This window comes from Pteronotus mesoamericanus, unplaced genomic scaffold, assembly GCF_021234165.1.
Source record: "Pteronotus mesoamericanus isolate MK-2021 breed Mesoamerican mustached bat unplaced genomic scaffold, CSHL_Meso_final contig_947, whole genome shotgun sequence".
Taxonomy (NCBI): domain Eukaryota; kingdom Metazoa; phylum Chordata; class Mammalia; order Chiroptera; family Mormoopidae; genus Pteronotus; species Pteronotus mesoamericanus.
Genome location: NW_026555287.1, coordinates 565,954 through 592,549, shown reverse-complemented (window position 1 = coordinate 592,549; position 26,596 = coordinate 565,954). Strand labels below are relative to the sequence as shown.

The following is a 26,596-nucleotide window of genomic DNA, read 5'->3' as shown; positions in this document are numbered from 1 at the left end:
CACACACGTGAGTGTGCATTGCCTGTGTGCATTTGTACCCATGTGTGTATCTTCATAGCCTTGTGTGTGCACTCGTGAATATTCGTGTGTCTGTTTGCTGACTCTTGAGAAAAGAAGCTATGGAAGGACGAACATAATCATGTAAATATTTTAATCATCAAAAATATAATTAAAAAGAGCAAAAAAATGAGAACAGCAAAATTGAAAACCAACTTAAATGAACCTGTGTGGCCCTAACTGGTGTGGCTCAGTTGGTTGGGCACCGTCCTGCAAAACGAAGGGCTGCCTGTTGGATTCCCAGTTGGTTGGGGCACATGCCTGGGTTGTGGGTTTTGTCCCTGGTCCAGACACATACGAGAGGCAACTGATCAATGTTTCTCTGACACATTGATGTTTCTCTCTTTCTCTTTCTCCCTCCCTTCTCCTCTCGCTAAAAATAAATAAATAAAATCTAAAAAAAGTTAAAAAAAATTAACCTGTGTAAGAATATAATAATAAAATGACTTCTGAATACAGTACCTTGGCTGTGACCGAAAGAACTGCAAAGAAATCCTTACATTCACTCAGTTGTTTATTGGTCACAATAACACAGATACTGTAATTTCATGAACTTTTATTTGAAATATTTTCAAACTATAAAAAAAACTGCAAGGATAAGAGATGGGGAAATAGTGTCTACCAGTGGGTACAGGGTTTTTTTAGGGGGTGATGAAAATATTCTAAAATTATTGTGGTGATAGTTGCAGAATTCTGTGAATATATTAAAACCATTGAATTGTATGCTCTAAGTGGGTGAATTGTGTGGTATATGAATTATATCTCAATATATTTGTAAAATAAAATAATAAGACAAAACACTCCCAAATCCTCCTCATTGAAATTCCCTAATTTTAACTTCACCACAATTTGCCTTCACTTGCTCTTTCTTTCTGGGCCACTTGAGAGTAGGGTGCAAACATGATTTCCCTTTAATACCCTTATATAACTTGCATATTTCCTAAAACCAATAAGAACATTCACCTGCAGAGCCAGAAAACAGCCACCAGAATCAGGAGATTATCACTGATTCAAACCCATTAACGCACAGATTCCATGTACATGTTGTCTTTCCCAATCGCATCCTCTACCTACCCAGGATCCCACTTGGCATTTAGTTTCCTTCAGTCTGGCTCTTCAGTCTGTCTTTACATGATCTTAGTAATTTTGAAAAGTACATACCACTTACTCTGTAGAATGCCCCTCTATTTGAGATGTGCCCTCATGAAGAAATTCAGGTCGTGCATTTTGGGCACGGAAGTGCCCATGTCCATGGACCCCATTGGGCACACGCTATTGACTTTTCTCTTTACTGGTCATATTCACTTTGACCAGTTGAAATGGCGTCTGCCAGGTTTCTCCACTGCAAGGTTAATTGATAAGTATTTTATGATTTTCATTGATAATTAATGTTTTTTACAGGTGAAGCTTTCAGACTGTGTAAACCTCCTGTTCTCTTTTATTTAATTTATTGGGGTGACATTGGTTAATAAAATAATACAGATTTCAGCTGTACAATTCTATAATACATCATCTGTATATTGTATTATGTGTTCACTACCCCGAGTCCAGTCCCCTTCCATCACCATTTATTCCTCCTTTACCCTCTTCGACCTCTCCCACACACCTTTCCCTCTGGTGATCACCATTCTGCTGTCTGTGTCTATGAGGGGTTTTTTTGTTTGTTTGTTTTTTGCTTAATCCGCTCACCTTTTTCACCCAGGCCCTCAATCCCCCTCCTTTATGAGAGCTGCCAATCTGTTTTCTATGAGTCTGTTTCTGTTTTGTTTGTCAGTTTATTTTGTTCATTAGATTTCACATATGAGCGAAATCATATGGTACTTGTCTTTCTCTGACTGGCTTATTTCACTTAGCATAATACTCTCCGGGTCCACCCATGTTGCCGAAAGGGTAAGATTTCCTTCTATTTATGGCTGAGTAGTATTCCATTGTGTAAATATGTCACAGCTTTTTTATCCACTCATTTACTGATGGGCACTTGGGCTGCTTCCAAATCTCCGTATTGTAAATAACACTGCAATGAACACAGGGGTGTATATATTCTTTCCAATTAGCATTTCAGGTTTCTTCAAATGCCATCCTGTTCTATGTATAATTTCACCCACTAGTCTTAGCATCCATGGATGGTTCTTGCCTACATCAGTTGTTACTATTAGTAGGCATTCTACTGAAAGGAAAACCTTTTCCTTCTCCATTTTAAAATTCACATCATACAGTCCTGGCTGGTGTGGCTCAACAGATTGAGTGCCGGCCTGTGAACCAAAGACCCATCGGTTCAATTCCCAGTCAGGGCACATGCCTGGGTTGTGGGACAGGTCCCCAACAGGGGATGCGTGAGAGGCAACCAGACACTGATGTTTCTCTCCCTCTCTTTCTCCCTCCCCTCTCCTCTGTCTAAAAATAAAATAAATAAAATCTCTTTTAAAATTTACATAATATTAAATCATTAATTCTCATTTGGTTCAGTCAGTTATAATCTGTTGCCAATTATTATTTATTTTGATCCTAAAACTGTCCCAGATTTAGACAGTGGAAGTTCCTTCAAGCTGGCTAATAAGCCCTTTGACATGTTCCCATCATTCTTTGAGTGCATTTTTAATTTCTTCCATAAGAAGTTCCAGGTTCATCTTGTTCTTCCCCTGCACCAGCATGAAATCAGCCACTTCTCCACATAGCTCTGTTTTCTTCTAGAGAAGAATAATGTTTGCAGAGCAAGATCTGAGAGCTGGGTGTGTTCATTGCTATTGGAGTGTTACTACTGCTAATTGTCTCAGTGGACAGACTAAGAGATATATTTATATAACATAGACACATAAATAAATATACCCCTGCATATATCTATTCTACATATGTCTAAGCATATTAGAAATCTTGACCTCATACCAATATCTCTAATTACAGTCCAGTATCACATGGCTTATCTTTGTCTCCTCCCTTTCCATGCCATGTCTCCCTTCGGCAATAGTGAGACGGGAGACCTAGCTCCCACCATACTCAAAGTATTGACTTATTTGCTGAATTCTCTTGTACAATATATTACCAATATCCTAAGTGAGTCAATTTTGATTTCATAATTTTGAAACTATGTTATATAATAGGTTCAAATATAAAACCCATGAAAATTTTTGTGGTTTAAAACATTTTTAAATTAAAAACTATATCAACATTGAATTGGAAATACCTTTGTAAACTAATGTTTTAAAAATGTATTGTAATAAAATGTATAGAATTCACATCCAATAGCAGCAATCTCACCTGGCATCCAGATCCTGGTTTCTACAGTAAATACCATTCCTCACTGAAAGGAACTCCAGGCTTCTTTGGAGAAATGGTTGATTCCAAGGCCAGGACCAAGAAAGTAAAGGTGACCTTGGAGTATAATATTGTTCCAGAAAACAAGGATGTATTCACAAAATGATGGGGTTGTGACACAAGGGCAGAAACCCCAGCATGAGGGGCTCCCACTGGCTACATCTGAGAAAATTTCAGCATCGAAAAGTAACTGTAATCGTTTAAAACAGTGAATAAATTATATTTATCATTCTACAGTGTTATTCAAAAAGAGAAAGGGAGATGTTTTATCACTCGCAGGGTAAGAATTTGCCACCATCAACAGCTTCCTATAAAAACTAGTAATTAAAGGAAAATAATTAAGTATAAATCGTACCTTTTACAGCAACTGTCCTTCCCCCCAAATGATAAGGAAATCCCCTTTACAGAATAATGCCATAAAATTAGAAAGCTACAATTCTGTGGTCCCCAGTAAAATAATGAATTCAAGCAAGATCGCCAGTGATTGCTAAAACCACAGAAGAAGTTCGTTGGGGATAGTGTAGTTTCAAGGTTCCAGAATGATTACTCCAAAATTATTAGCTAAGAGGGGAAAGATGTCTTTATTATAAAGCTACCTGGTGGTTCCCTCCTTAAGCAAGTGATTAAACTTGGCATCGCCAATGGTGAGCAACCTGACACCACATGCCTCTTGGTGTTATGCAAGTCCTTAGCATCACTTATAATGCTAGCCAATAAGTTCTTTTTTTCTTGTGATAACATGCATAGAACATGAAATTTACCGCTTTCACTACTTTAAAGTGAACAACTCTTTCAGTGCACTTAGTACATTTAGAAAGTGCGCATTCGCACTCTTGTGCAACCAGCACCTCTATCTAGTACCAGAACTTTTTTTTAGCACCCCAAACAGAAACTCCATGCCTTCCAGTCCCTGGCAACCACTCTGCTTTCTGTCTCTGTGACTTTGGCTAATGCATATAAATGGAATCATACAATATGCAGACTTTTGTGTCTGGCTTATTTCACCTCGAATAAGGTTTTCAAGGTTGATCATGGTATAGCATGTGTCAGTACTTCCTTTTTATGGCTGAATAATAGTTCATTGTAGGATATACAAAATTTTGTTTATCCTTTCATTCACTGATACGCATTTATGTTGTCTCCACCTTTTGGTTATGTGACTTATGCTGCTGAAGACATTCTTATACATGATTTTTTAGTGTATGTATGTGTTCATTTAGCCTGGAGATAAAGAGATACACACACACACACACACACACACACGTAGGAGTGGAATTGCTGGGTTTTATGGTAATGATGTTACATAGCCTACCAAGGAACCACAGACTCTTTTTCACAGTGGCTGTACTATTTTGCATTGCCAGTAGCAGTGTATGAGAGTTCCAATTTCTCCATATTCTTACTAAATCTCATTTTGCTTTTTATATAATTATTATTATTACTATTATTACTACCTTACTGGGTCTGAAGTGGTACTTCATGGTGGTTTTGATTTGCATTTCCCTAAAGAGGAATGAATTTGAGCACCTTTGTGTATGTGTGTCTATCTTTTCAGGAGGAAAGTCTATTCAAGACCTTTGAATATTTTTTAATTGGCTTGTCTTATTGTTGTTGAGTTTTAATAGTTATTTCTATATTCTGGATGCAAGTTCTTTATCACATGTATGGTTTGAAAATATTTTCTGCCATTCTGTGGATTGCCAAGCAATAACCTGACTTTTATCAAGCCTTCAGATCAGTGTACAGGAAATACATGAATAAGGAAATCAGCTAAATACCTCTACAAGACAGTTGGCTGTACTCTTCAAAAAGTCACTAATATGAGGACAAGGTGGGTGTGGAATGGAGACTTTCTGGAACAATAGAATAAAGAGATAACTAAATGCTATGTGTGAACCTGGGTCAGATTCTAAGCTGAACAAATTGAACAAAGTTCGGGGGTGAATGGGGAAATTTGATGCCGAAGAATGTCATTAGTTCATTTAGATTTACAATAACTTCTGGTTGTTTATATAGAGACAGAACTTCACAATGCCCACCACACACTTCCATATTGTTCAGAAGGAAAATAAACACACTCAGATATATCCCTGTGTATGAAGCAAATGATAACAATGATTGGATCCAGTGTTTGCTTTGGAAGCACATATACTAAAGTTGGAATGATACAGAGAAAATTAGCATGGTCCTTCTGCGCAAATATGACACGCAAATTTGTGAAGCATTCCATATTTTTCATTTAAGAAAAAGAAGATCAAAATGGTGAACAATAAAATGGCAATAAATATGTAACTATCAACAACTGAATCTAAAAAAGAAACTAAGCAAACAAGAAAAGCAGATACAGAATCATGGATATGGAGAGTGCTTTGATGGTTGCCAGATAGGAGGGATTTGGGGGGGATGGGGAAGGAAGTGAGGGGATTAAGACGTACACATAGCCATGGGGGTGTAAAGTACAGTGTAGGGAATGGAGTAGCCAAACAACCTACGCATGACCCACGGACATGAACAATGGTGTGGGGAAGGCAGTTGCGGGTGCTAGGTGGAGAGGGGCAAAGGGGGGAAAATTTAATCACATAATCAACTTTAATAACATAATCAATAAAATATAATCTTAAAATAATAATTATTGGATCCAGGCGGTGAAAGTAGAGGGGCTCATTGTATTATTCTTCAACTATAAATCTGACCTCAGTGCTACCCCTCTCGCCTTCACTCACTCTGCCCCGGTGTCTCGGGGCCTTTGTACTTGGTTATTCCTTCTCTACTCGCTACGCACACTCTTCCTCCAAACATCACATGACTTATTCTTCCAACTCCTTCAAATACTTGCTCAAATTTACCATCTCAGCCCTGACCCATGTGACTCAGCTGGTCGGGCGTCGCTCTCCGAGGTGAAAGGCCGTCAGTTTGATCTCTGGTCAGGGCACATGTCTGGGTTGCAGGTTCAGTCCCCCAGTTGGAGGGTATGAGAGACAACCAACTGATATTTCCCTGTCACATTGATGTTTCTCTCCCTCTCTATCTCCCTCCCTTCTTCTCTGTCTAAAAATGAATTTTAAAAATTACAAAAAAAAATAGTTTACCATCTCAGTAACATCTTCCCTGGCCACCTTACACAAAACTGCAACGCCTCTCAGCAATACCTACCCACTCCTTCCTGCTCCTTCCTTACTTAGGTCAAAGCCATCAAGTCGAAAACCACCTGGAACTTTCCTGGAGCTTTTCCTCAATCAAATATGGTATTGTTAACTCATTGCCACGGAGGAGACAACCCACCATGGGGAACCGTGGGTATCTGAGTGAGAGGGTTAAGCCAGGTGTTGGGTAATGTGAACTCAAAGAAAGAGGGCTTTCCTCTGGATTGGATGCTGCCAAGAGGTGGGAGTAATCCATGACTGAGCATCTTAATCATTCTTATCTAGGAGATGAGAAGAGCAAATGGAGGCTGGAGAGTACCATTGGTAAAAAAAAAAAAAAAAAGTAACAGCCATTCATATACACCGGGGCAGGATGCTTGGTCATTCCTGTGGTTTGGACAGCTCATGTTTTCCCTGTTTGGACAAGGTTTGTGTTTTTTTAAAGATTTTATTTATTTATTTTTGGAAAGAGAAAGAGAGGGAGAAAAACATCAATGTGCGAGAGAAATATCAATTGGCTGCCTCTCATCTGCCCCCAACCAGGGACCTGGCCTGCGACCCATGCATGTGCCCTGACTGGGAATCAAACCAGCAACATTTCAATTTGCAGGCTGGCCCTCAACCCACTGAGCCATGCCAGCCATGGCTGGTTTTTTTCTGTCTTGAGCATCATAAACACAGGTGGCCATGTCTGATGTCCACGTTCTAATGTTTTTATTCCACAGAACACAGGATTTGCAGTGAGAGCTGGGGTATCAGTGGCTGCTTGCTCTTTCTCACTGGTGTACTTATCTGCTGCACTCATTCTGTATTGCATACCTCTATCACCACAACATCAGCTCTAGAGAGCAGGTACTTCTGTCTGTTTGTCCCTTGCTGTGTCCCTAGCTGTTAGGTCTGTCCTGGCACAGGATAGGTGGCCAAATGTAATCCGTGAAGAATGAATGGAGCTTCTAGAAGCAGTCGCAAGCCTGCCCAAGGCTGCTCCTGTTGCTTGCCTGACTTTAGGATTCAAGGGATTCTTGACTCTGCAGACAGACTCTGCCCCAGGGGAGGTGCCTGACATGGGTCCCCTTTCTCCAGGGAGGACTCTGACCCATAGTGACCCCTGCCCAAGAGTGTGGGTGTGTGGTGTGGGGTGTGGCGTGTGGTCCTATGTACCTGCCTGTCCTGGAGCTGCCCGCCAGGAGCTGGGCCCTCGGACTCAGCATGTGGAAGAGGCCTATGGAAAGGCCTGGGCATGAGGAATCTCTCTGCTAAGGCACTAGCTCCTCCTCCAATGGGCTTCGTGACCCTGGCCAGACTCTCCTCCCCTCTGGGCCTCAGTTTCCCCATGACTCCAGGTGACTACAGGAGCCCTTCACATTCCAAAGAATCAGTGCCTATTTGTGCCAGTTAATTTGAAGACAGAGTGTTTTAGAGGTCCATAAAGACAGGTGTCAGCTCTCTTCCACCATCAGGCAGGTACCCACCAAGCACTCCTGGTGCTCCTGGCCCTGAGCGCAGCGTTCAGGAGGCAGGGCAGGCAGGACCATCAGCTCAGGACGAAGGTGGTGGGTGTGCTCCATGAGGCTGAGGCACAAGGACCACTGATTCACTAAACAAGCACTTTAAGGGAGCCTGCTCTGGGCAGTCCTGACTGTTTGGTGTGCTTGGTGTACACTAGTATATAAAATTAAATTATCCTCTGCTTTCCTGAGCTCACATTCTAGTGAGAAAAATATAAATTTTCCTTTTCTAGTTTTAATTTTTAAAGATTTATTGGGGAAACATTGGTTAATAACATTATGTGAGTTTCAGGTGTACAACTTTGTGACACGACATCTGTATACTCTATTGTGTGCTCACCGCACAAAGTCTAGTCTCCATCCATCACCATATAGTTGACCCCCCCCCCTTTTATCCTCTTCATTCTCCCAAAAAAAAACATTTTTTCCCCTGTGGAAAAAAGAAAAGTAGAGCAGGTAGGAGACTGGACGGTTGGGGGGGTAGGGGCGGGGTGCTATATGCACTTTTAAATGGAGTGGTCATCCTAGGCCTATTAACACAGTGACATTTGACAGAGTGACAATATTAGGGAAAGAACTTTCTGGGAAGAGGCCTCAAGTGAAATCGAGGAGGGCAGAGGGCGGGAGCAGAGCTAGGAGAGCAGGAAGCAGGAGGGGGCAGGAGGTTTTCCCTCACAACAGATCAGCAGCCATGGCAGTTTCAGGGCTGAGAGAGGAAGGTCCAGGAGGGCTGTGGTCTCTGGCCTGAGCTTCTGGAGCTGGAGATGAGGACCCTGGAAGCCCCAGACTTCTGAATGGGGAGAATAACTCACAATGTCATGTGAGCACTCAGGCATGATTTAGGTTATTATACGTGTATTCGCAATTTATTGACGAGTTCTAGGAACTGGTTAAAGGATTATCTCTGGAAGTGAGAAGGTGAGAAGGGAAACTTTTTTTAAGCTGTACTTTTGTCAGGATTGCTATTACAATTAATGCCTTTAAAGATTTCATTTATTTATTTTTAGACAGAAGGGAGGGAGAAAGAGAGGGAGAGGAACATCAGTGTGTAGTTGCCTCTCACGCGCCCCCAACCGGGGACCTGGCCCTCGACCCCGGCATGTGCTCTGACTGGGAATTGCACCAGAGATACTTTGGTCCACAGGCCAGCGCTCAATCCAGTGAGCCACACTAGCCAGGGCTAATGCATTTAATTTTTATATAAAAAATATTAAAACATTTTAAATATGTGCACAAAACATGTGTTAAAGAAAATGTAGGGGGGAAAGCCTGAGAGTGTGGAGATTATGTGTTTCTGTGTGTGTGTGTGTGTGTGTATAATAAACCAAATTACAGAAATACACTCTGACTCCATTTGACAAGTGAAAATGAACAAATAGATTCCAATCATCATGTGAGGACACGCTCAGCCTCAACAACAAATAAGAACAGGTGCCACTACACATATTACCACAAATAAATAGAAGTCATAACACTGAGGGATTGAGCAAAAGGGAAAAATGACTCATGGACATGGACAAGAGTGAGGTGACTGCAGGGAGTAGGGGCTAGAGGGAGGCTAAATGGTACTGGGGAAAATGCAATAAAAAAGTAAAAGCTTAGGGGAAGAAAAAGTCCTAACACTGAATGTCAGCCACGCTGGGGGAAAACTGGTCCCCACCGTATATTGTAGGGCTCAGTTTGTACCCAGAGCTGTTGATGGAGGCTCCACATCTTTCTCTGAGTGCCCCTGGGTGCTCTCTGTGAGGCAGCTGGGAGGTGGCTGTGGGAAAAATGGGACAGGAGGAGCTCTGTGGGTTCCCCAGCAGACCCAGGCCTGGGCTCTGGGATTGTTCTGCAAGCCGCCCTCTGCCAGGAGACCCCAGATTCCTGGCTCAGACACAAAGACAGGTCACGCTCTGGGGCAGCGCACAGCTCAACACCCACCTCATGAACTTAATGGTTTTAGTAACAGGTGCACAATGTGGAAGCCTAGTGAAAAACACACAAAAACAAATATGAATAGCCCTAACCATCACAACTTAGGGATAATTGTTGCTACCCATTTGTCGCATTTCTATCCAGCCCTTTCTTCTATTTAAAAAACGCTATCATAGTTTATGTCCTGTTTTTCTGCCTCTTATACAAAAATTTGTATTTCAAAAAAGATGTGAAGAAACGTTTATTATACTTAAAAATTTTAAATCAAGCTATTTTTTGTTTAACTTAAAAACACATGTATGAAAATTCACTCTTTTCAAGAAATATTATATTAAGCACATTAGCATGATTGCCAGGGGGGTGGGGGGAATGGACTGAGAGGATCAAGAGATATAAATAGAGCAGGAGGGGGGTCTTGTACAGGCTGGGGTGAGAATGTGACAGACAGAATTGTAGGATCCTGTGACCCAGGCTTTGTAGGAGGAGTCTAGCTTCCCCCCAGCCTGGGTGCCCAGCCTGGAGAGTCCACCCCAACCAAGTTGCTGGGATACTTGGCCTGTAGAACCACAGAGAGAACTTCATCCCGGTGAGGAAGGGGTTAAAAGGCAGAGGCAGGAGAGGCTCTGAAGCCAAAACTGTCACTCACACCCTGTGACACCTGGTCTCAGTTTCCCTCTATGGGCCTCAGTTCACTCATTTGTAGATTGGAGCTTATAAGGTCATGTTACAGAAGCTTAAGGAACAAAGAATGCTTCCGTGGGCATCTTCTTCATGGAAAGGCCAGGGTCGGTCATTAGAGAGGCCAGTCTCTGGGCCGGGCCGACACGTGGACCCTCAGCCCCGGCCTCAGCCCCATCTCCTGGAGCCTGGGCTCTGGCTGTGGCCCAGGGAGGGAGCCTGGAGAGGCAGCCCCTCATCCCACCTGTCCCTTTAAGCTCTGACTGCTTTTTGTCACTGGATCTGATAAGAGACCCCACCTTTATCGCCCCCTCCCCTCTCCTGATGAAATGATCACAGCCTGGCCCCCACCCCCACTCCACGTACATCAGGAGACCCTGGGGGCTGAGCACCATGGAGGTCAGTCCAGGGCTCACTCAGCTCAAGCTTGGCCACCTCCACGTCTCTGACCAAGGCCGAGAGGACCATCATGTCCGTGTGGGGCGAGATCTCTGCACAGGCAGATGCCATCGGCATAGAGGCCCTAGAGAGGTGAGTGTCAGACGGGCTGAGATGGGGCCAGGTAGATGAAAATGTGGGGTTAGTGAGGACAGGGACAGTGAGGAGGGGTCCGTGAGTTTAGGGGTTCTCTGAGGGGGAGGTCAATGAGTTGAGGAAGATGAATTGCAAAGACATCTGACTGACCCTGGGCTCAATGAGGCCTGAGTAGGAACAGGCACATGGAAGGGCCTGAACAGTTTCTTCCGAGGCCTGAAGTGCCTTCTGAGACAGTCAGGTTGCTACCAGCACTGATATTGGGGTCTCTGACCCTGAGGAAATCAGGGTCAAAAGAGGTTCTCTAAGAGCCTTTGGGAGATGCATCTGGAGAGAGAGTTATTTCTGGCAGAAGTTGAAGTAGGGAGCTGGTTAAGGATGAAAGGAGGCCCCTCTAGCGAGGGGAGGAGAAAGGAGCTGGATGCCAAGGCAGTCGGAGTTGAGGAGCTGGCTGTGCAGACCCAGTAGAAAGCAAGGAGACAAGCCAGGAGTTGCTGTGGTCTGGAATAGGCACGGTTGGGTAGTGGGGGCGGGAGGGGGCGGTGCGGCTCCAGCTGAGGACCGTGGGGCTTGGGTAGGAGACTTGAGGCTGGGAGAGAAATGGGACCTGCCAAGCTTGCAGAGCCTGTGGCAGGGTTGAACTTGGGTCCTCAAGCTCGGAGAAGAGGGGAGGGATGGTAAGGAGGTGGACAGACTGCCCTCTTCCAGAGCTCACCCCCACCCCCACACTGCAGGCTCTTCGCCAGCTACCCCCAGACCAAGACCTACTTCCCACACTTCGACCTGCACCCTGGCTCTGCGCATCTGCGTTCGCACGGCTCCAAGGTGGTGGCCGCCGTGGGCGACGCGGTCAAGAACATCGACAACATCGCCGGCGCCCTGTCCAAGCTCAGCGAGCTGCACGCCTACGTTCTGCGCGTGGACCCGGTCAACTTCAAGGTGGGCGCGGCCGGGTCAGGACAGGGCGGGGCCGCAGTGCGAGGAGGGCAGGGTGTCCGCGAGAGGGGGCCCCGTTCCCCACCCAAAGAGCACCCCAGCCCCACTCCAGCTCCCTCACCCCGCTCTGAGCAGCCCTCCCGCCCCTCAGCTGCTGTCCCACTGCCTGCTGGTGACGGTGGCCTCGCACTTCCCGGCGGACTTCACGGCCGACGCCCACGCCGCCTGGGACAAGTTCCTGTCCGTGGTGTCCAGCGTCCTGACCGAGAAGTACCGCTGAGCGCCGCCGAGGGACCCCAGAGGACAGGCTGCAACCTCTTTTCTACCTCTGAGCCTTTCCTCAGTTCCTCCGGATATTCCCCCAATAAATGGATGAGGAAGGAGTGAGCTGGGTCCTGCTTCCTCAGTACTGAGAGAAAGGAGGGAACAAAGTGAGGATAGTGTCACTCCCGGCCTGGAAGCCACCCCCAGGGCGCTTTGACGCGGTCCTGGAGGCTGCGGACCCCATAGGAGCAGCCTGGAAAGAGCAGAGCAGCCCCAAGCACACCCATGAGGTTTTCTCTGGGCGCCTTTACACCTCAAACCGTCTTTTAAAATCGCCCAAAGACTGTCGCTTTACTGAGCATGTTGACTGCGTGTGGGGACTCAGGGGACTTTTCTTCATGTGTGGTGTCATAGCTCCCACGCTGCGGGGATTCCTGATGCGGTTCCTCTCCTGGTCTCTGGGGAAAAAGGGGATTCCATGCCCCGCACTCTTTCTCCTGATACTTCCATAGGCTCCCTTCTGGCACGCCGAGCAGTAACTCTGCGCGCAAGGAACTCATTACAGATCCCCCTGAGTCTGCAGCAAAGACACCCACACACAGAGACATCAGTGCCAGTGACCCAGTACTCCCGAGGCCGTGGCCTCCGAGGCTTTGGGAGCCTCGACTGGCGACCATTCCCGGTGCGAGCCGAGGGTCCCCGCGTTCCCGCCGCGCTCCTGCAGATAAAAGGCGCGCGGAGGTGGTGGTGGGCGGGGTGCCGCTATAAGGAGGCCTGGGCGGCGGCCGCGGACTTCCAGAGCACGCCACGCCCGCGCCATGCTCAACGCTCAGGAGCGCGCCCACGTCGCACAGGTCTGGGACCTGATCGCAGGACACGAGGCGCACTTCGGGGCGGAGCTGCTGCTCAGGTGGGTAGGGGGTAGGTCTCCAGAATCTCAGGGAGGTGGAGACAGGAGTCTTAAGCCTAAGACTGGAAGAGCGCGGGGCTCAGGAGAGACGGAGGTTTCCGGGGGTCCGGGCTATGCAGGAGCTGGAGGACCTCACGCTGCTCGCCCTCCCCGACTAACCTGCTCCCACAGGCTCTTCACTGTGTACCCCAGCACCAAGACCTACTTCAAGCACATGGGCGCCTGCCCTGACGAGGTGCACCTGCTGAGCCAAGGACAGCGCATGCTAGAGGCAGTGGGCGTTGCCGTGCAGCACGTGGACAACCTGCGCGCGGCCCTGAGCCCGCTCGCGGACCTGCACGCGCACTTGCTACGCGTGGACCCTTCCAATTTCCCAGTGAGGCAGCCTCGGCCGCAGTGGGGTTCGCGCGCGAAGCTGGAGGTTGGGGGATTCCGGAAGAAACTGGAGGGGGCAGATACCCTTTAACCCACCCCTTCGCCCGCAGCTGCTGATCCAGTGTTTCCAGGTGGTGCTGGCCTCCCACCTACAGAACGAGTTCACGGTGGAGATGCAGGCTGCGTGGGATAAGTTCCTGACGGGCGTGGCCATAGTGCTGACCGAGAAGTACCGCTGAGTCCTGTGTCCCGCATGTAAATAAACAGGCCTCAAACGTGAAGACCCTGAGTATGTGTAGTCGTTGGGTCTTCGGGGGGACGTCACTGTGGCGGGGCAGAGAACCTCTGGGTCCCGCCGGGAACCTCCCGGAATCTTAGGGAAGGACCCCAAAACCTTGCCGTTAAGGCAATGGGGCCGGGAGCGGACACCGGGAGCTCTCCAGACTTGGAATGAAGACGGTTCCAGTCTGACAGTCCCGGGTCTAGACAGGATACCCGAAGTCTTGAATAAAACAGTTGCCTTCCTGTGGCGGGGGAATGTGGTGGGGCAGAGCGGGTGCTTGAATGGGGGGAGCGTCTAAGGGTTTCAGCGTGCATCCGGCACTCCCGCGGAATCACAGTGTTCAACAAAGCACATCGCCTTCACGCATTCATTTATTCTCCCTCCATCCGTCCCTCGCACCGGCAGCTGCGAGGGTGAATTTCGGCCTTCTTTGCCCACAGACGTGAGCACCCAGACACAGAGGCCAAGTTCCTGGACTGAGGTCCGAGTTTGGGAGCCAGGGCTCCTTGGACCCTCGTCTCTGTTCCCTTACCGCTTCCTTTCACATTCCCCACCACCACCACGCTCAATCCGCAGCAACCCTTACTATGGGACAAATTAGCCTGTTCCTCTGAATTTCCTGGGTGGGAGGATGGGGTACGGTGGAACTCCTAGATGGCCAAAATCTGGCAGAGAGAGTAGATTTCCAACCCGGTTCACACCAACAAGCTGTGTGATTTTAGCTGAATGCATCGATGAAGGAAAAGAAAAAGAAAAATACACCCGACCTCGCTTGGCTTTGCAATAATTTTTGAGATCATAATGCTGGAGCCGGGCAAACCATGGCTACCCAACCTCCACCCCACCGCCCAGCCCCAGCGGCTGTGTCTCTTTGCGTGTTTTTCGTCCAAGCCGCCTGCCCCCGCCCCGCCACCCACCCACCTACCTTCCCCCTCACCCCAAATCTCTTCATTCTGCCTCTTGGGGCAGAAACCTTAATGCTTCACCCACAACCTTTGCGGAAAGGGAACGGAAGAGGGAAGAGGACTCTGGTGCTCTGCAGACTCAATGGGGGCGGTTTGCGGGCGGGCCGGCCCCAGTCTCTGCTGGGGGTGGAGGGGTGTTGTGGGGCAGAGTGGTAGGCGCCCCAGTCTGAGGGGGATGCTAGAGGCTAGCTCTGACCGTGGCTCCGCAGAGTTCCCCCCGCCTCGTGCTGACCGAAGTGCATTGGGAGAAGGAGCATATGGAGGATTCACCCCATAATATCCTTCATCCTCGATGTTTACACGTACAGTTGACAGCTCTTGGCAAAATCTGGTGCAAAAGCGGCATGTTTCATTTCGGAAAAAAATTTGCGCTCCCCACACTCACTGACAGGCAAAAGGACACCTCGAAGGTTTCGCCGGCTCCGCCTACACCTGGGTGCAAGGGGGATTTGGGTGGCCCAGGCACCTGGGTGAGAACCCTAGAACCGCTGGAATGGCAAAAGAGGGCACCCTCGAGGGCAGAACTAGGCCGTGCGGGACCTGGAGTGCGAGGGCGGCCTTGGAGGCCCCTTCTCCGGACGGCGTCCTCGGCCCCTGTCCTTGGAACGGCGCCAGCCAATGAGCGCGGCCGGGGCGGGCGTGCCCCCGGCGCCCCGGGCATAAACGCTCTGCACACTGCCCGCCCGCCACCCTTCTGGTCCTTGAACAGACTCAGAAAGAACCGACCATGGTGCTGTCTCCCGCTGACAAGACCAACATCAAGGCCGCCTGGGATAAGGTGGGCGGCCAGGCTGCCGACTATGGTGCGGAAGCCCTGGAGAGGTGAGGACCTCCTTTTCCCTGCTCGGATGGACCCCGGGCCTCAACGCCGGCCCACGGGCCTGCCCGCACCGCCGCCGTAGGCTCCGACCTGGCTACCGCCCACATCCCCGAGCTCTCAGGGTCTGGAACGCGGCCCTGCCCCAGGAGGCCAGCCGGCCTCTCGGATCCATCCGCGTCCAAGGCCCCTGGCCCGGCCCTGGACCCGCCACCCGCACCTTCAACCCCACCTCTCGCCCTCTTTTCCCCGCAGGATGTTCCTGAGCTTCCCCACCACCAAGACCTACTTCCCCCACTTCGACCTGGCCCACGGCTCCGCCCAGGTCAAGGGCCACGGCAAGAAGGTGGCTGAAGCCCTGACCAAAGCCGTGGGCCACATTGACGACCTGCCTGGCGCCCTGTCAGCTCTGAGCGACCTGCACGCCCACAAGCTGCGCGTGGACCCCGTCAACTTCAAGGTGAGCGCGGCCGCCCGGCCGGCAGAGGTCTGGGCGGAGGGCTCCGGTGGGTTCCCTGCGGGTGCCGCGCGGGAGGCCGCGTCCCGACGCCCCCTGATACCAATCTCTTCGCAGCTCCTGAGCCACAGCCTGCTGGTGACTCTGGCCAGCCACCTCCCCTCTGATTTCACCCCTGCCGTCCATGCCTCCCTGGACAAGTTCTTGGCTTCCGTGAGCACCGTGCTGACCTCCAAATACCGTTAAGCTGGAGCCGCGGCTCTCCCCGCCCTGGGTCGGGGCCCCTTGGCGCTCCGCGCACCCGCACTTCCCGATCTTTGAATAAAGTCTGAGTGGGCTGCACCCTGCGTGGCCTCAGTTCTCTGTGCCCCGAACGTGCCAAGGGTGGGGGTGGTTCTCCTTGCTTCGGACCGAAGGCTTCTCCGCAGCCGGCGAAGAGAGGGAACGAGAGGGAAAAGGAGGCAAGAGATAAGGCTGACGCTTCCAGCAATACGCTGGAACAGGCTTCTGGCCTAGGAGGTGCCAGACTTCCCAGGGTTCCTATCTGGGGCAGAGGTTGGGGAGTATTAAGAACAGCCACCGACCCTGGCTCTGTGGCTCAGTTGGTTGGAGTGTCATCCTGTAGACAGAAAGGTATCGGGTTCGATTCCCAGTCGGGGAACCTACCCAGGTTGTAGGTTCAGTGTCCTGATGGGGCAGATACAGATGTTTCTCTCTCTCCCCCCACCCACCTCCGCCCCTCCCCACTGTCCTTCCTTTCTCTCTGGAAGCAATGGGGAAAAAAACGAAAAAAAAAAAAACAAAACAAAACGAAAAAACCTCCTCAGGTGAGGATTAAAGAGAGAGAGTTGCCACCCACTTTGAAGCCTCTCCTACTGATCACTGTTAAACAAACTATCTAGATCAAAATAAAACAATCAACCCCCTAAAATATACTGCTCCTGGTGCAAAGGCAGGTACTAGACAATTTTCATGAGATTCCCACCTCTTCCCTACAAGAGAGAAGATGAGTTGGAATGGGGATCAAAGTCCCAAGCACCCTCTGCAAAGTCACAAAAACAAAAAGCTCTGCAGGCAGGTGGGCAGGACAGTGTGGGAAGAGGGGCATGAGCTGCCTGCAGCAATCAGGGTACCCTGGGGAGAGCACTTTAACAGAGTGTCTTGCTCCCTTATTCAGCATTTCATGAGGCACATTAATAGCTCATTGTGTTCCCAGCCCTGCATCCCCTAGCTCAACACCCCTCCTGCCCCCATTCTGTAGTCAGAGCTTCCTGGGGTCTCCCAGCTGATCTACAAAGCTGTGAGGAATAAATAGACGAATAGGTCCCTGTCCGAGGTGTCAAAGCCCTGGACTCCACACTGGAATCTCGCACACTCCACCTGGCTCTGCAGCCACCTGCAAGACACCATCCGTGCCCTAGCCCAGTCCCAATCTCTAGGGCAACATACAGCGCTGGATAAAAGTTTCGGGAGTGTGGCAAACCCCTTGCTCACCACTTTGTTTTTTGGACATGGGACCCCGAAGAGGTCGGGCATTGCTTTCCCCTCTCCACCATGCACTTGTCCTTTGCCTCACAGTCCAACTTATTTTTATTTAAAAGGAGAAAAACAATTAAGAAATAAGTTAAAATCCACTTATGTTTTCACACACACACAGCCTTTTTGTGTTATTCAAAGTAGGGAGACAGTGTCCCTCTGCTTTGTCCTCCCACCCCTGAAGAAGAAGCTCAAGTCAAGAGTTTGGGACTAAGCCCACTGGTTCCTATCTTGTGCTGAGGGTACATAGCTATATCTACATCTACACATTTTTGTCAGAAATATCATCATAACAGATATTAGTCTGCAACCTGCTCTTTTCACTCAACTTTGTCTTCTCTACATCTCTTCTGGCCAGTTTATTCAACTGTCTCATTTTCATCAATATATTGGTTATTTCTATATCTTTGTTAATTTCCTTTGTCAATTTTTTTCTTAAGCCATTTGTGTGTGTGTATCCTTCCTATATGAAAAATGTAAGCCATTGACCGAGGTGTGTTTTCTAAGTCTTGCCTTAAGAGAACTCAGGGGGCAGGAGGATTGGAGCAAGATGCAGAAGGAGGGGTTTGTCCCAGTCCTGGGGAGTGGAATTTGGTGCTTCCAAGCCCCCAGGGTCTTATTCCTTTTATTCTTCAGAACCAGGAGTGGGTCTGAGTCTGTCGACAAAATCCGGAAAAGAGTGAAGAGTAGTAGGAAGGGGAAATGGAATGAAGTTGGGAAAGGGTCCAGGAAGAACAAAATGAGAAGACACAGACGACAGAGCCCAAGGGAGCCTTGCTAAGGCTTGTCTGAGCTGCTTTCTTCTCTGTCCAGGTCGATTTAGCCACCGATTCCTCCTGGACACACAGGGCAAGTTTTTTTTCTTTTTTCTTTTCTTTTTCTACAGTGCAAGTCTTCAGTGAAGGTCTTAGGGGAGGGATGGGGACAGAAGGGTGGGTGTATCAATGACTTCCCTTTTCACTCAGTTCTGATGTTTAACCTCATCAGTAATTCCCTACCACCAACTACACCAAGAGATTGTTACCAGTAAGGGGAATGTACCAGCTGGAATTCCTGCGGCTTCTTACTGTTTCACTGGAAGTTCCTCTCTTCCCCTGTCCTGCAGGATCTGGCCAGCTTCTTCACACCCACATCTCCCCTCATCTATTATGCAGCCATAGAGGCCCTCTCTCCCCCTGGCGCCCTTACAAGCCAAGTGGAGGGCTCCCCCTCCACCCTGCTCCACCTAATACTCATCCTCCAATCTCACCTCCTCAGGGAAGCCCACCATGATCCTCAGAGTAACCCTAATATCCTTGAATGCCTCATCCACTCCCTTCATGCTTTCTTAGGGCCTTTAATGAGGTTTGAGACTAAGTGTATTTGTGATGATTTGATGACCGTCTATGTACTTAACTAGGTTGAAAGCTCAGCTCTTGTTAAGCAGTTGCTTTATTTATCAATTCAATCACTATTTACCTAATGAGTCTTGCCGCAGGCAAAATTTGAGACATGGGAAGGGGGCATCGCTGTGAATCAGGACCATTTGGTCGTTCACACAGTCACACAGGGATCCTGAATGAGAGGGGAAGCCCTAATGAGTTCCCAAGATGGCGCCGCAGGATCACCACCCCGGGGAGAAGCTTAAGCCAGGAGCCTCCCAGCCCAGCCGGAGGAATCCTGTCCCTCGGTATTTGTTTCTCCCGGACAGATGCTCAACGACAGGCAATGGTTATTTGTGGGAGGTGGGGAGGGGAAAAAGGGGCTGGAAGAATCAAGACTGAGGGGAGCAGGAGAGAACCTAGGCAGGAATTCTTGACAACGTGTAAACAAGGACCTCCTTGTGCATACATCTCTCCCTCCGGCCTGAACTAGGCGAGGTCTTTCTTCCTTCCCGCACTCAGTAGCCCATTCATTCATTGATTCTGCCAAAGTGAGGCATGTCCAGCGTTCACGGAGCCTAGGTCCAGGGCGGGTCCTCAGGGGAGAGCAACGCGGGGCTGGGGAAGCTCAGAAACTCTAAGAGTGTCATAAGCTAATGCAGTGGAAGAGCCAGCAACGACCCACCTGTACACATCGACCTCCACCGACTGGGGGCTGAGGATATCACCTCCAGAGGAGGTGGATACAGCGGTCAAGAAGCAGCTACTGAGAGGAAGAAATATCCTGGCCTGAGGACAGGGGGTGCCTCCGCAAACTACGAGCAACGCCACCTCCCGAGCCGCTGGGCGCCCCCTGCCGTGATGGCCAGGAGGCGTTTCCCTGGCTCCGAGCCAGCCAATGAGCGCGGCCGGGGCGGGCGTGCCCCCGGCGCCCCGGGCATAAACGCTCTGCACACTGCCCGCCCGCCACCCTTCTGGTCCTTGAACAGACTCAGAAAGAACCGACCATGGTGCTGTCTCCCGCTGACAAGACCAACATCAAGGCCGCCTGGGATAAGGTGGGCGGCCAGGCTGCCGACTATGGTGCGGAAGCCCTGGAGAGGTGAGGACCTCCTTTTCCCTGCTCGGATGGACCCCGGGCCTCAACGCCGGCCCACGGGCCTGCCCGCACCGCCGCCGTAGGCTCCGACCTGGCTAGCGCCCACATCCCCGAGCCCTCAGGGTCTGGAACGCGGCCCTGCCCCAGGAGGCCAGCCGGCCTCTCGGATCCATCCGCGTCCAAGGCCCCTGGCCCGGCCCTGGACCCGCCACCCGCACCTTCAACCCCGCCTCTCGCCCTCTTCTCCCCGCAGGATGTTCCTGAGCTTCCCCACCACCAAGACCTACTTCCCCCACTTCGACCTGGCCCACGGCTCCGCCCAGGTCAAGGGCCACGGCAAGAAGGTGGCTGAAGCCCTGACCAAAGCCGTGGGCCACATTGACGACCTGCCTGGCGCCCTGTCAGCTCTGAGCGACCTGCACGCCCACAAGCTGCGCGTGGACCCCGTCAACTTCAAGGTGAGCGCGGCCGCCCGGCCGGCAGAGGTCCGGGCGGAGGGCTCCGGTGGGTTCCCTGCGGGTGCCGCGCGGGAGGCCGCGTCCCGACGCCCCCTGATACCAATCTCTTCGCAGCTCCTGAGCCACAGCCTGCTGGTGACTCTGGCCAGCCACCTCCCCTCTGATTTCACCCCTGCCGTCCATGCCTCCCTGGACAAGTTCTTGGCTTCCGTGAGCACCGTGCTGACCTCCAAATACCGTTAAGCTGGAGCCGCGGCTCTCCCCGCCCTGGGTCGGGGCCCCTTGGCGCTCCGCGCACCCGCACTTCCCGATCTTTGAATAAAGTCTGAGTGGGCTGCACCCTGCGTGGCCTCAGTTCTCTGTGCCCCGGAACGTGCCAAGGGTGGGGGTGGTTCTCCTTGCTTCGGACCGAAGGCTTCTCCGCAGCCGGCGAAGAGAGGGAAGGGGATAAAAGGACAGAGGACGGAGTGAAGCCAGTTTTGTCACTGCCTGAGATTCACTGGGCAACCCCGCCCTCTCCCCAATTCTCACCCTGGAATGCTTTGCTGCATACATTCCCCTTTCTACATTTCATTCCAGAGCTTTTGCTATTCAACACAAGTTGGCTTGAATAATGGAATCGATTTCCATCTTTACATTCTACAGCATTTACATTCAGAGTTGAGGGGCCTCCAGCCTAGTAACTCTGAGCTCTCCAAGGGCTCCTCCCAGAGCTGGACAGTGGGGAAGCCGGATGGGCCACACGGTTTCAGAGGTGAACTGAATGCTCCCCTCTCTGTCAAGTGCCTCCCAAAACACATGCACAGTCTAGATGAAATGGGGATTGAGCAGTGCAATTGCAGATGCCAGGCAATTTCCTTTTCATCTAAGGCTACCTCTAGGATGCTCACTCTGTAGATACATCTTGGAGCCATTACAGGTCTGGAGACCCAGTTTGGGGGCCCAGCACGACATCCACTGCAGGCTGGCACCTCTGACTCACTCCAGTGCTGCAGGGGAGAGGGGAGCTAGAGCCAAAGAGCCTGCGCTCCAGGGTGCTTCTTCCCCACACAGGGGGCTCCTAGTGCTGCAGCCTCCGAGTGAGGCCTTGAGGGTCAGGTCCTGGCTGCTGTACAGCTCCAAGCTTCCAGCGGGCGAGCAGTGTCCTTTCTTCCCTGGGTTCAAGAGCGGTCCTTGGAAAATGAGACAGCAGGCCTCCTGCCTCAGTTTGTGATGTTTTTTAGCACAGCTCATGGCAAAGTCTGAGCTCTCAGTAAGAGGCAGTCTTCCTTATTTTATTAGGAAAAGTGAGGGAACAACCTAAATGTCCTTCAACTGATTAATAGACCAACAAAATGTGGTTCATCCATACAGTGGAATGTTATTCAGCCATAAAAACCAATGGAGTATCAATACATAATACAAAGTGCATAAACATTGAAAATGTGCTAAGCGAAAGAATCCAGACACAAAAGATCATATACTGTATGATTCTATTTATATGAAATGTCCAGAATAGGTAAATCCACAGAGTCAGAGAGCACATTGGTAGTTACCAGGGGCTAGAGGAGAAGGGTTATGGAATGACTGCTAATGGATACAGAGTCTCTATTTGGGATGATGAAAGAGTTCTGGAACTGGATAGTAATAATAGTTGTACAATAGTGTAAATGTAATTAAGGACAACAAATTGTACACTTCGTTATTTTTTATTTTTATTTTTTAGAGAGAGGGGAAGAGAGGGAAAAAGAGAGGGAGAGAAACATTGATCTGGAGGTGACTGGGGATGGAACCTGCAACCCAGTCATGTGCCCTGACCTGGAATCCAACCTGCAACTTTTCGCTTTGCAGGACAATACCCAACCAACTGAGCCACACCAGCCAGGGCCTGAATTGTACATTTTAAAATGACTAAGACGGCAAATTTGATGTTATAGGAATTTTACCACCACCACCACAACAACAAAAAGAATGTCACCTGGTACAAAATGAGTGTCACAGAGGTATTAGTTATTATTACAAGATATCCTAGGCACTCAAGAAATGTTCACTGTCCTGAAAGGAACATTTGCAATGCCAAAATCCACGCTAAAATTTAGTGTTACCTAATAATAATATGTATTAAATACTGGTTTCCACAGAGTAAACACTACAAAAACGGGGGCCTTGGAGTCCAGGGCAATTGGAAAGGTCCCAGGGCAGAGCAGATGGGGACTGAAGGCTTCCCGATCCTTGGGGACCAGACTCTGCAACGTGGCACCCCCTAGAGGCCGCCAGGACGCGCCGGCCGACTGGCGCGGGAACAGTTGGCGCTAAGCTTGCCGGGCAGGCGGGAGGTTCCACGATGGCGCTGTCCGCCGCGGACAGGGAGGCACTGTGCGCGCTGTGGAGAAAGCTGGGTAACAACGTGGGCATCTACGCGACGGAGGCCCTGGAGAGGTGCGGACAGGCCCTAGCGCCCTCTAGGCTCCCCCCCGCCTTCCTGACCGCCGCGGGAACGGGTCCCCCACCCCTCATGATGCCCTCCTCCTCAAGCCTCCACCCTAGGGTAGCACCTCACTCTCTATTCCTCCCGAAGGACCTTCCTGGCCTTCCCCTCCACCAGGACCTACTTCCTCCACCTGGACCTGAGACCCGGCTCCGCCCAGGTCAAAGCCCACGGCCAGAAGGTGGCCAAAGCGCTGACTCTGGCCGTGGACCACCTGGACGACCTGCCCGGCGCCCTGTCGGCTTTGAGCGACCTGCACACGCACAGGCTGCAAGTGGACCCCGTCAACTTCAAGGTGAAGGCGGGACCTTCTCAACAGGGGTTGGGGGAGCTCCCACAAGGTGCAAATGTGGGGGGACAGACGGATCTCGGTGGGGACTACTCTGTCCTTCCGCAGCTCCTGGGCCACTGCCTGCTGGTGACCCTCGCCCGGTACTACCCCGGAGACTTCAGCCCCTCTCTGCAGGCCTCGCTGGACAAATTTCTGAGCCAAGTGACTTTGGCCCTGACCTCCAACTATCACTAAACTAGGGGTGGATGATCGCAGGACCGCCCGCCCCGACCCCCCAGCCTTCCCTCCCTGCATCGTTCTAGTGTCTGAGTAAAGCCCCCAAAAGAAAACCTCAGCCGCCTGCGTGCATATGTTTCCTGTGGGGTGTGTGCAAGGGTCCTGATGGGATTCGGGAGGTGCTGCTTTCCCACCAAAGGAAGGGTGGGGGTCTGGAGGAGCCTGAACTGCACAACCCGCCTAGGTCTGATCTGGGTGCACCCCTGGTCCACTTCCACTAGACGCCCTGGGTGGCCGAGGGGAGATTCCAGTCGCCTTACCCTCGGTGGCCAGAGGAGTTTGGTGCAACGGGGTCCCAAGTGCATATCTTAAACCCCGACCCACCACGCCCTTGGCTGCAGCCACTTGGAGAAACAGGCCCAAGGTTTCAGACCTTCGGAAGTAAGGTAGCATGTTGGGGGTCATAGGCTTGCCCTAGCTGACGAGGCCTGGCCCCTCCCCAGAGCTGCTCGCTTCGGGTGACTCCACGCATCTCGGTATTCGGGACCTGGTCTCTCACCTACCTAGAACTGAGGGCAGGGTACCGGGCCGCGGGGTACAGCCCTTAAGAAAGTTAGGGAATGGCGCCCCCTGTCGGTGGGAATAGGACTTACTCAGAGACCAACCCGGACAACAGCACACAGTGGCTCTAGAACAGTATTGGGGACTAAGGATCCAGGCGGCCTGGGGTGAAACACCCACTTGCCAGACTCTGCACCCCGTGGAAGGAGGTGTGTCCTGCCCCAGCACCTAGTCACGTAGCAAGGTAGACCAAGGAGCCGGTACAGTGTCCTACCTACAGCAACATTTCTAAGGAGACAGAAGTCAGAACATGTTTCTTTTAAAAAATGTTTCTCATAAAATCAGTCATGATCATTGCAGAAACTTCAGGAAATGTAATAACTGCTTCACTTATTGTACCTTCTTATGTATCCCAGGGGGTCCAGCACATCCATTATTCCTTCAGTTCCCACTTGACACATGGGGAAACTATGTGTGAACAAATGGAGGACATGGGAGTTTAGATATAAGAGCACATGTGTGACACATACATACAAACCAACCACACACTAACACAGATACAAACACACACCCACTGGCAGAACAGCCCCACCCAGAAATGTAATGAGGTAACATTTAATGTACAGCTTTCCAGGTAGTTCTAGGGACATCTAGAGATATTTTTCTTAAGAAATGTTATCCTTAAAGTGACATTGGAAAAAGTGGGCACATTGGACTATCTAAAGAGAAAAGCACTTAGTATGGGGAGAAAAAAACATAAGCAAAGTTAAAAAAAGAAATTGGAGAAAAATATCTGCTACAAGCAGCAGACGAAGGGTTATATTATCACTAGACCTCCAAATTCATTTTCCTCACCCTTCTCCACCTTTGACTTTTTGAAGTCAGTCAACCCAGTGGAAAAAATAAGCCAAAGGAATAACAGGCAATTCCCAGTGTACAAATGGCCAAGACATTTGAGATGATACACAAAACCATGCAAATTAAAATGCTCATTAATAACTGTCGTGAAAAAATATTTTAAAAGCAAGATCCAATAATACTCTTCTGGGGGAAGTGTAACTTAATATACAACTTTTAAATAACATATAACTGTAATTCAGTTGTATGCAGTTGTGGGCCAGCAAATGTTTAGCAACTGGCACTCTGGAAAAAGGGGAAGAGGGCTGGTTTGTCATATTTGCTAGTTTCCATGGTTTAAATATTGCCACCATGGCTCATTTCAAGCTACCCATAGGCTATCAGTGAATGGGAAATTGGGAAGAGATGCATAGTAGCTGCTATTGTGTTGCATTTCTATTGTCCAGATATGAGAGACATGAGCTCAGATAACCATAAAATGTAGTAACATAATTAGGCAGTAATGAGTTTTCACTATTTATTAGCTTTAACATGAACTATTTATTTGTAAATTAACATAATTTTTAAATAGTGATTGTGTTTAACAATTCCTGAAAATTTAACACAAGATCATCTAAGCAGGCTCTAGCACACCACTGGCCTTATCCTTTACATTTAAAAAGTACAAATTCAGTTCTTCGGTCCTGCTTCAGGGAATGTATCCTATAGAAGAGTGGCACACATATATGAAGATGTTATGTACAGTGATGTTCTTTGCAGAACTGTTTATTAGAGCAGAGAAATAATAGGAGAAAAGTTCAATAAACTATGGCAGAGTCACATAAGAGACCACTAATTTGCCATGACAGAGAATGAGGTCAGCCATTGGGCACAGGCATGAGCAATGCCAAGACATTCATATAACAGCACGCTGCAGTCAGTGTGCAGAGTATAAATCCACTTTTATACTGACCTAATCATTACAATAAAACTTGAACACACACACACTAAATGTGCGCAGCAGTTTTCCACAGGTATGGGACCAAAAAAGGCAGGGAAGGCAATTGTTAACAAACTTTATGTAATCCCAAAGAAGGGAAGTGGTTGGGGGTAAGAGTGATTTCTCATTTGCATGTACGTTTTTCATTTTTACAAATAATTTGCAGAAAATCTTGTCATGAATACTTGTAGCTAAATTTCTACACACAAACATAATTATCTCCTTGGGGGATTTTTATAGAAGTGGAATTTCTGAAGTAATGGTTTGTCCCTTGCTATGGCTTTTTGAAAATATTAGCAAAATTGCCTTCCTTACAGGTTCATCAGCAGGAGACGAGTGCCTGTGCCCCCTCCACTGTTCTCCATGGTTGCTGGCTTCCATTTATTTGATTACTCATAAAGGCAAATATTGTTGGCTCCATCTCTGCTCCTTGTGAATTGCTCATTTATGTCCTTTGCCCATTTCCTACTGTGGTGGTATCGGATTAACCCATTGGAGCCTTTCTCCTTTAGGCCTGTACACTGAAATTTCTTGCCCTCTTTTTGTCTATTTTTTGGGGGATGGGGAGACCCTTCCACCAGATACACCCAGATCTTCCTTCAGGGCTCTG

At 49.4% G+C, this 26,596-nt stretch overlaps 5 protein-coding genes and 1 non-coding gene across 7 annotated transcripts; all 6 read left to right on the top strand.

Annotated features, from left to right (window-relative positions):
• The first annotated feature begins 5,496 nt into the window (after positions 1–5,496).
• LOC129081295 (U6 spliceosomal RNA) lies at positions 5,497–5,605 on the top strand. Its single transcript, XR_008530295.1, has one exon. It is a non-coding gene; the product is annotated as a U6 spliceosomal RNA (small nuclear RNA).
• A 1,047-nt stretch (positions 5,606–6,652) lies between these two features.
• On the top strand, positions 6,653–12,368 carry LOC129081293 (hemoglobin subunit zeta-like). Its single transcript, XM_054586801.1, has 4 exons — positions 6,653–6,666; positions 11,039–11,149; positions 11,887–12,091; positions 12,240–12,368. Exons 1-4 carry the CDS (start codon positions 6,653–6,655, stop codon positions 12,366–12,368), a joined length of 459 nt encoding a protein of 152 aa, XP_054442776.1.
• Positions 12,369–13,111: 743 nt separating this feature from the next.
• HBM (hemoglobin subunit mu) lies at positions 13,112–13,904 on the top strand. Its single transcript, XM_054586793.1, has 3 exons — positions 13,112–13,262; positions 13,434–13,638; positions 13,748–13,904. Exons 1-3 carry the CDS (start codon positions 13,171–13,173, stop codon positions 13,874–13,876), a joined length of 426 nt encoding a protein of 141 aa, XP_054442768.1. The 5' UTR covers positions 13,112–13,170; the 3' UTR covers positions 13,877–13,904.
• A 1,645-nt stretch (positions 13,905–15,549) lies between these two features.
• Positions 15,550–16,501, top strand: LOC129081261 (hemoglobin subunit alpha-4). Its single transcript, XM_054586760.1, has 3 exons — positions 15,550–15,707; positions 15,958–16,162; positions 16,277–16,501. The coding sequence occupies exons 1-3, from the start codon at positions 15,613–15,615 to the stop codon at positions 16,403–16,405; spliced, it is 429 nt and encodes a 142-aa protein (XP_054442735.1). The 5' UTR covers positions 15,550–15,612; the 3' UTR covers positions 16,406–16,501.
• Positions 16,502–20,000: 3,499 nt separating this feature from the next.
• LOC129081260 (hemoglobin subunit alpha-4) lies at positions 20,001–20,952 on the top strand. The gene is made up of 3 exons (XM_054586759.1): positions 20,001–20,158; positions 20,409–20,613; positions 20,728–20,952. The coding sequence occupies exons 1-3, from the start codon at positions 20,064–20,066 to the stop codon at positions 20,854–20,856; spliced, it is 429 nt and encodes a 142-aa protein (XP_054442734.1). The 5' UTR covers positions 20,001–20,063; the 3' UTR covers positions 20,857–20,952.
• Positions 20,953–22,891: 1,939 nt separating this feature from the next.
• Positions 22,892–23,695, top strand: HBQ1 (hemoglobin subunit theta 1). Of its 2 annotated transcripts, none has more exons than XM_054586757.1 (3): positions 22,892–23,031; positions 23,198–23,375; positions 23,478–23,695. In XM_054586757.1, exons 1-3 carry the CDS (start codon positions 22,937–22,939, stop codon positions 23,604–23,606), a joined length of 402 nt encoding a protein of 133 aa, XP_054442732.1. In that variant the 5' UTR covers positions 22,892–22,936; the 3' UTR covers positions 23,607–23,695. The 2 variants fall into 2 exon arrangements, with proteins under 2 accessions (XP_054442732.1, XP_054442731.1); XM_054586756.1 differs by having other exon boundaries at positions 23,171–23,375.
• The last annotated feature ends 2,901 nt before the right edge of the window (positions 23,696–26,596 follow it).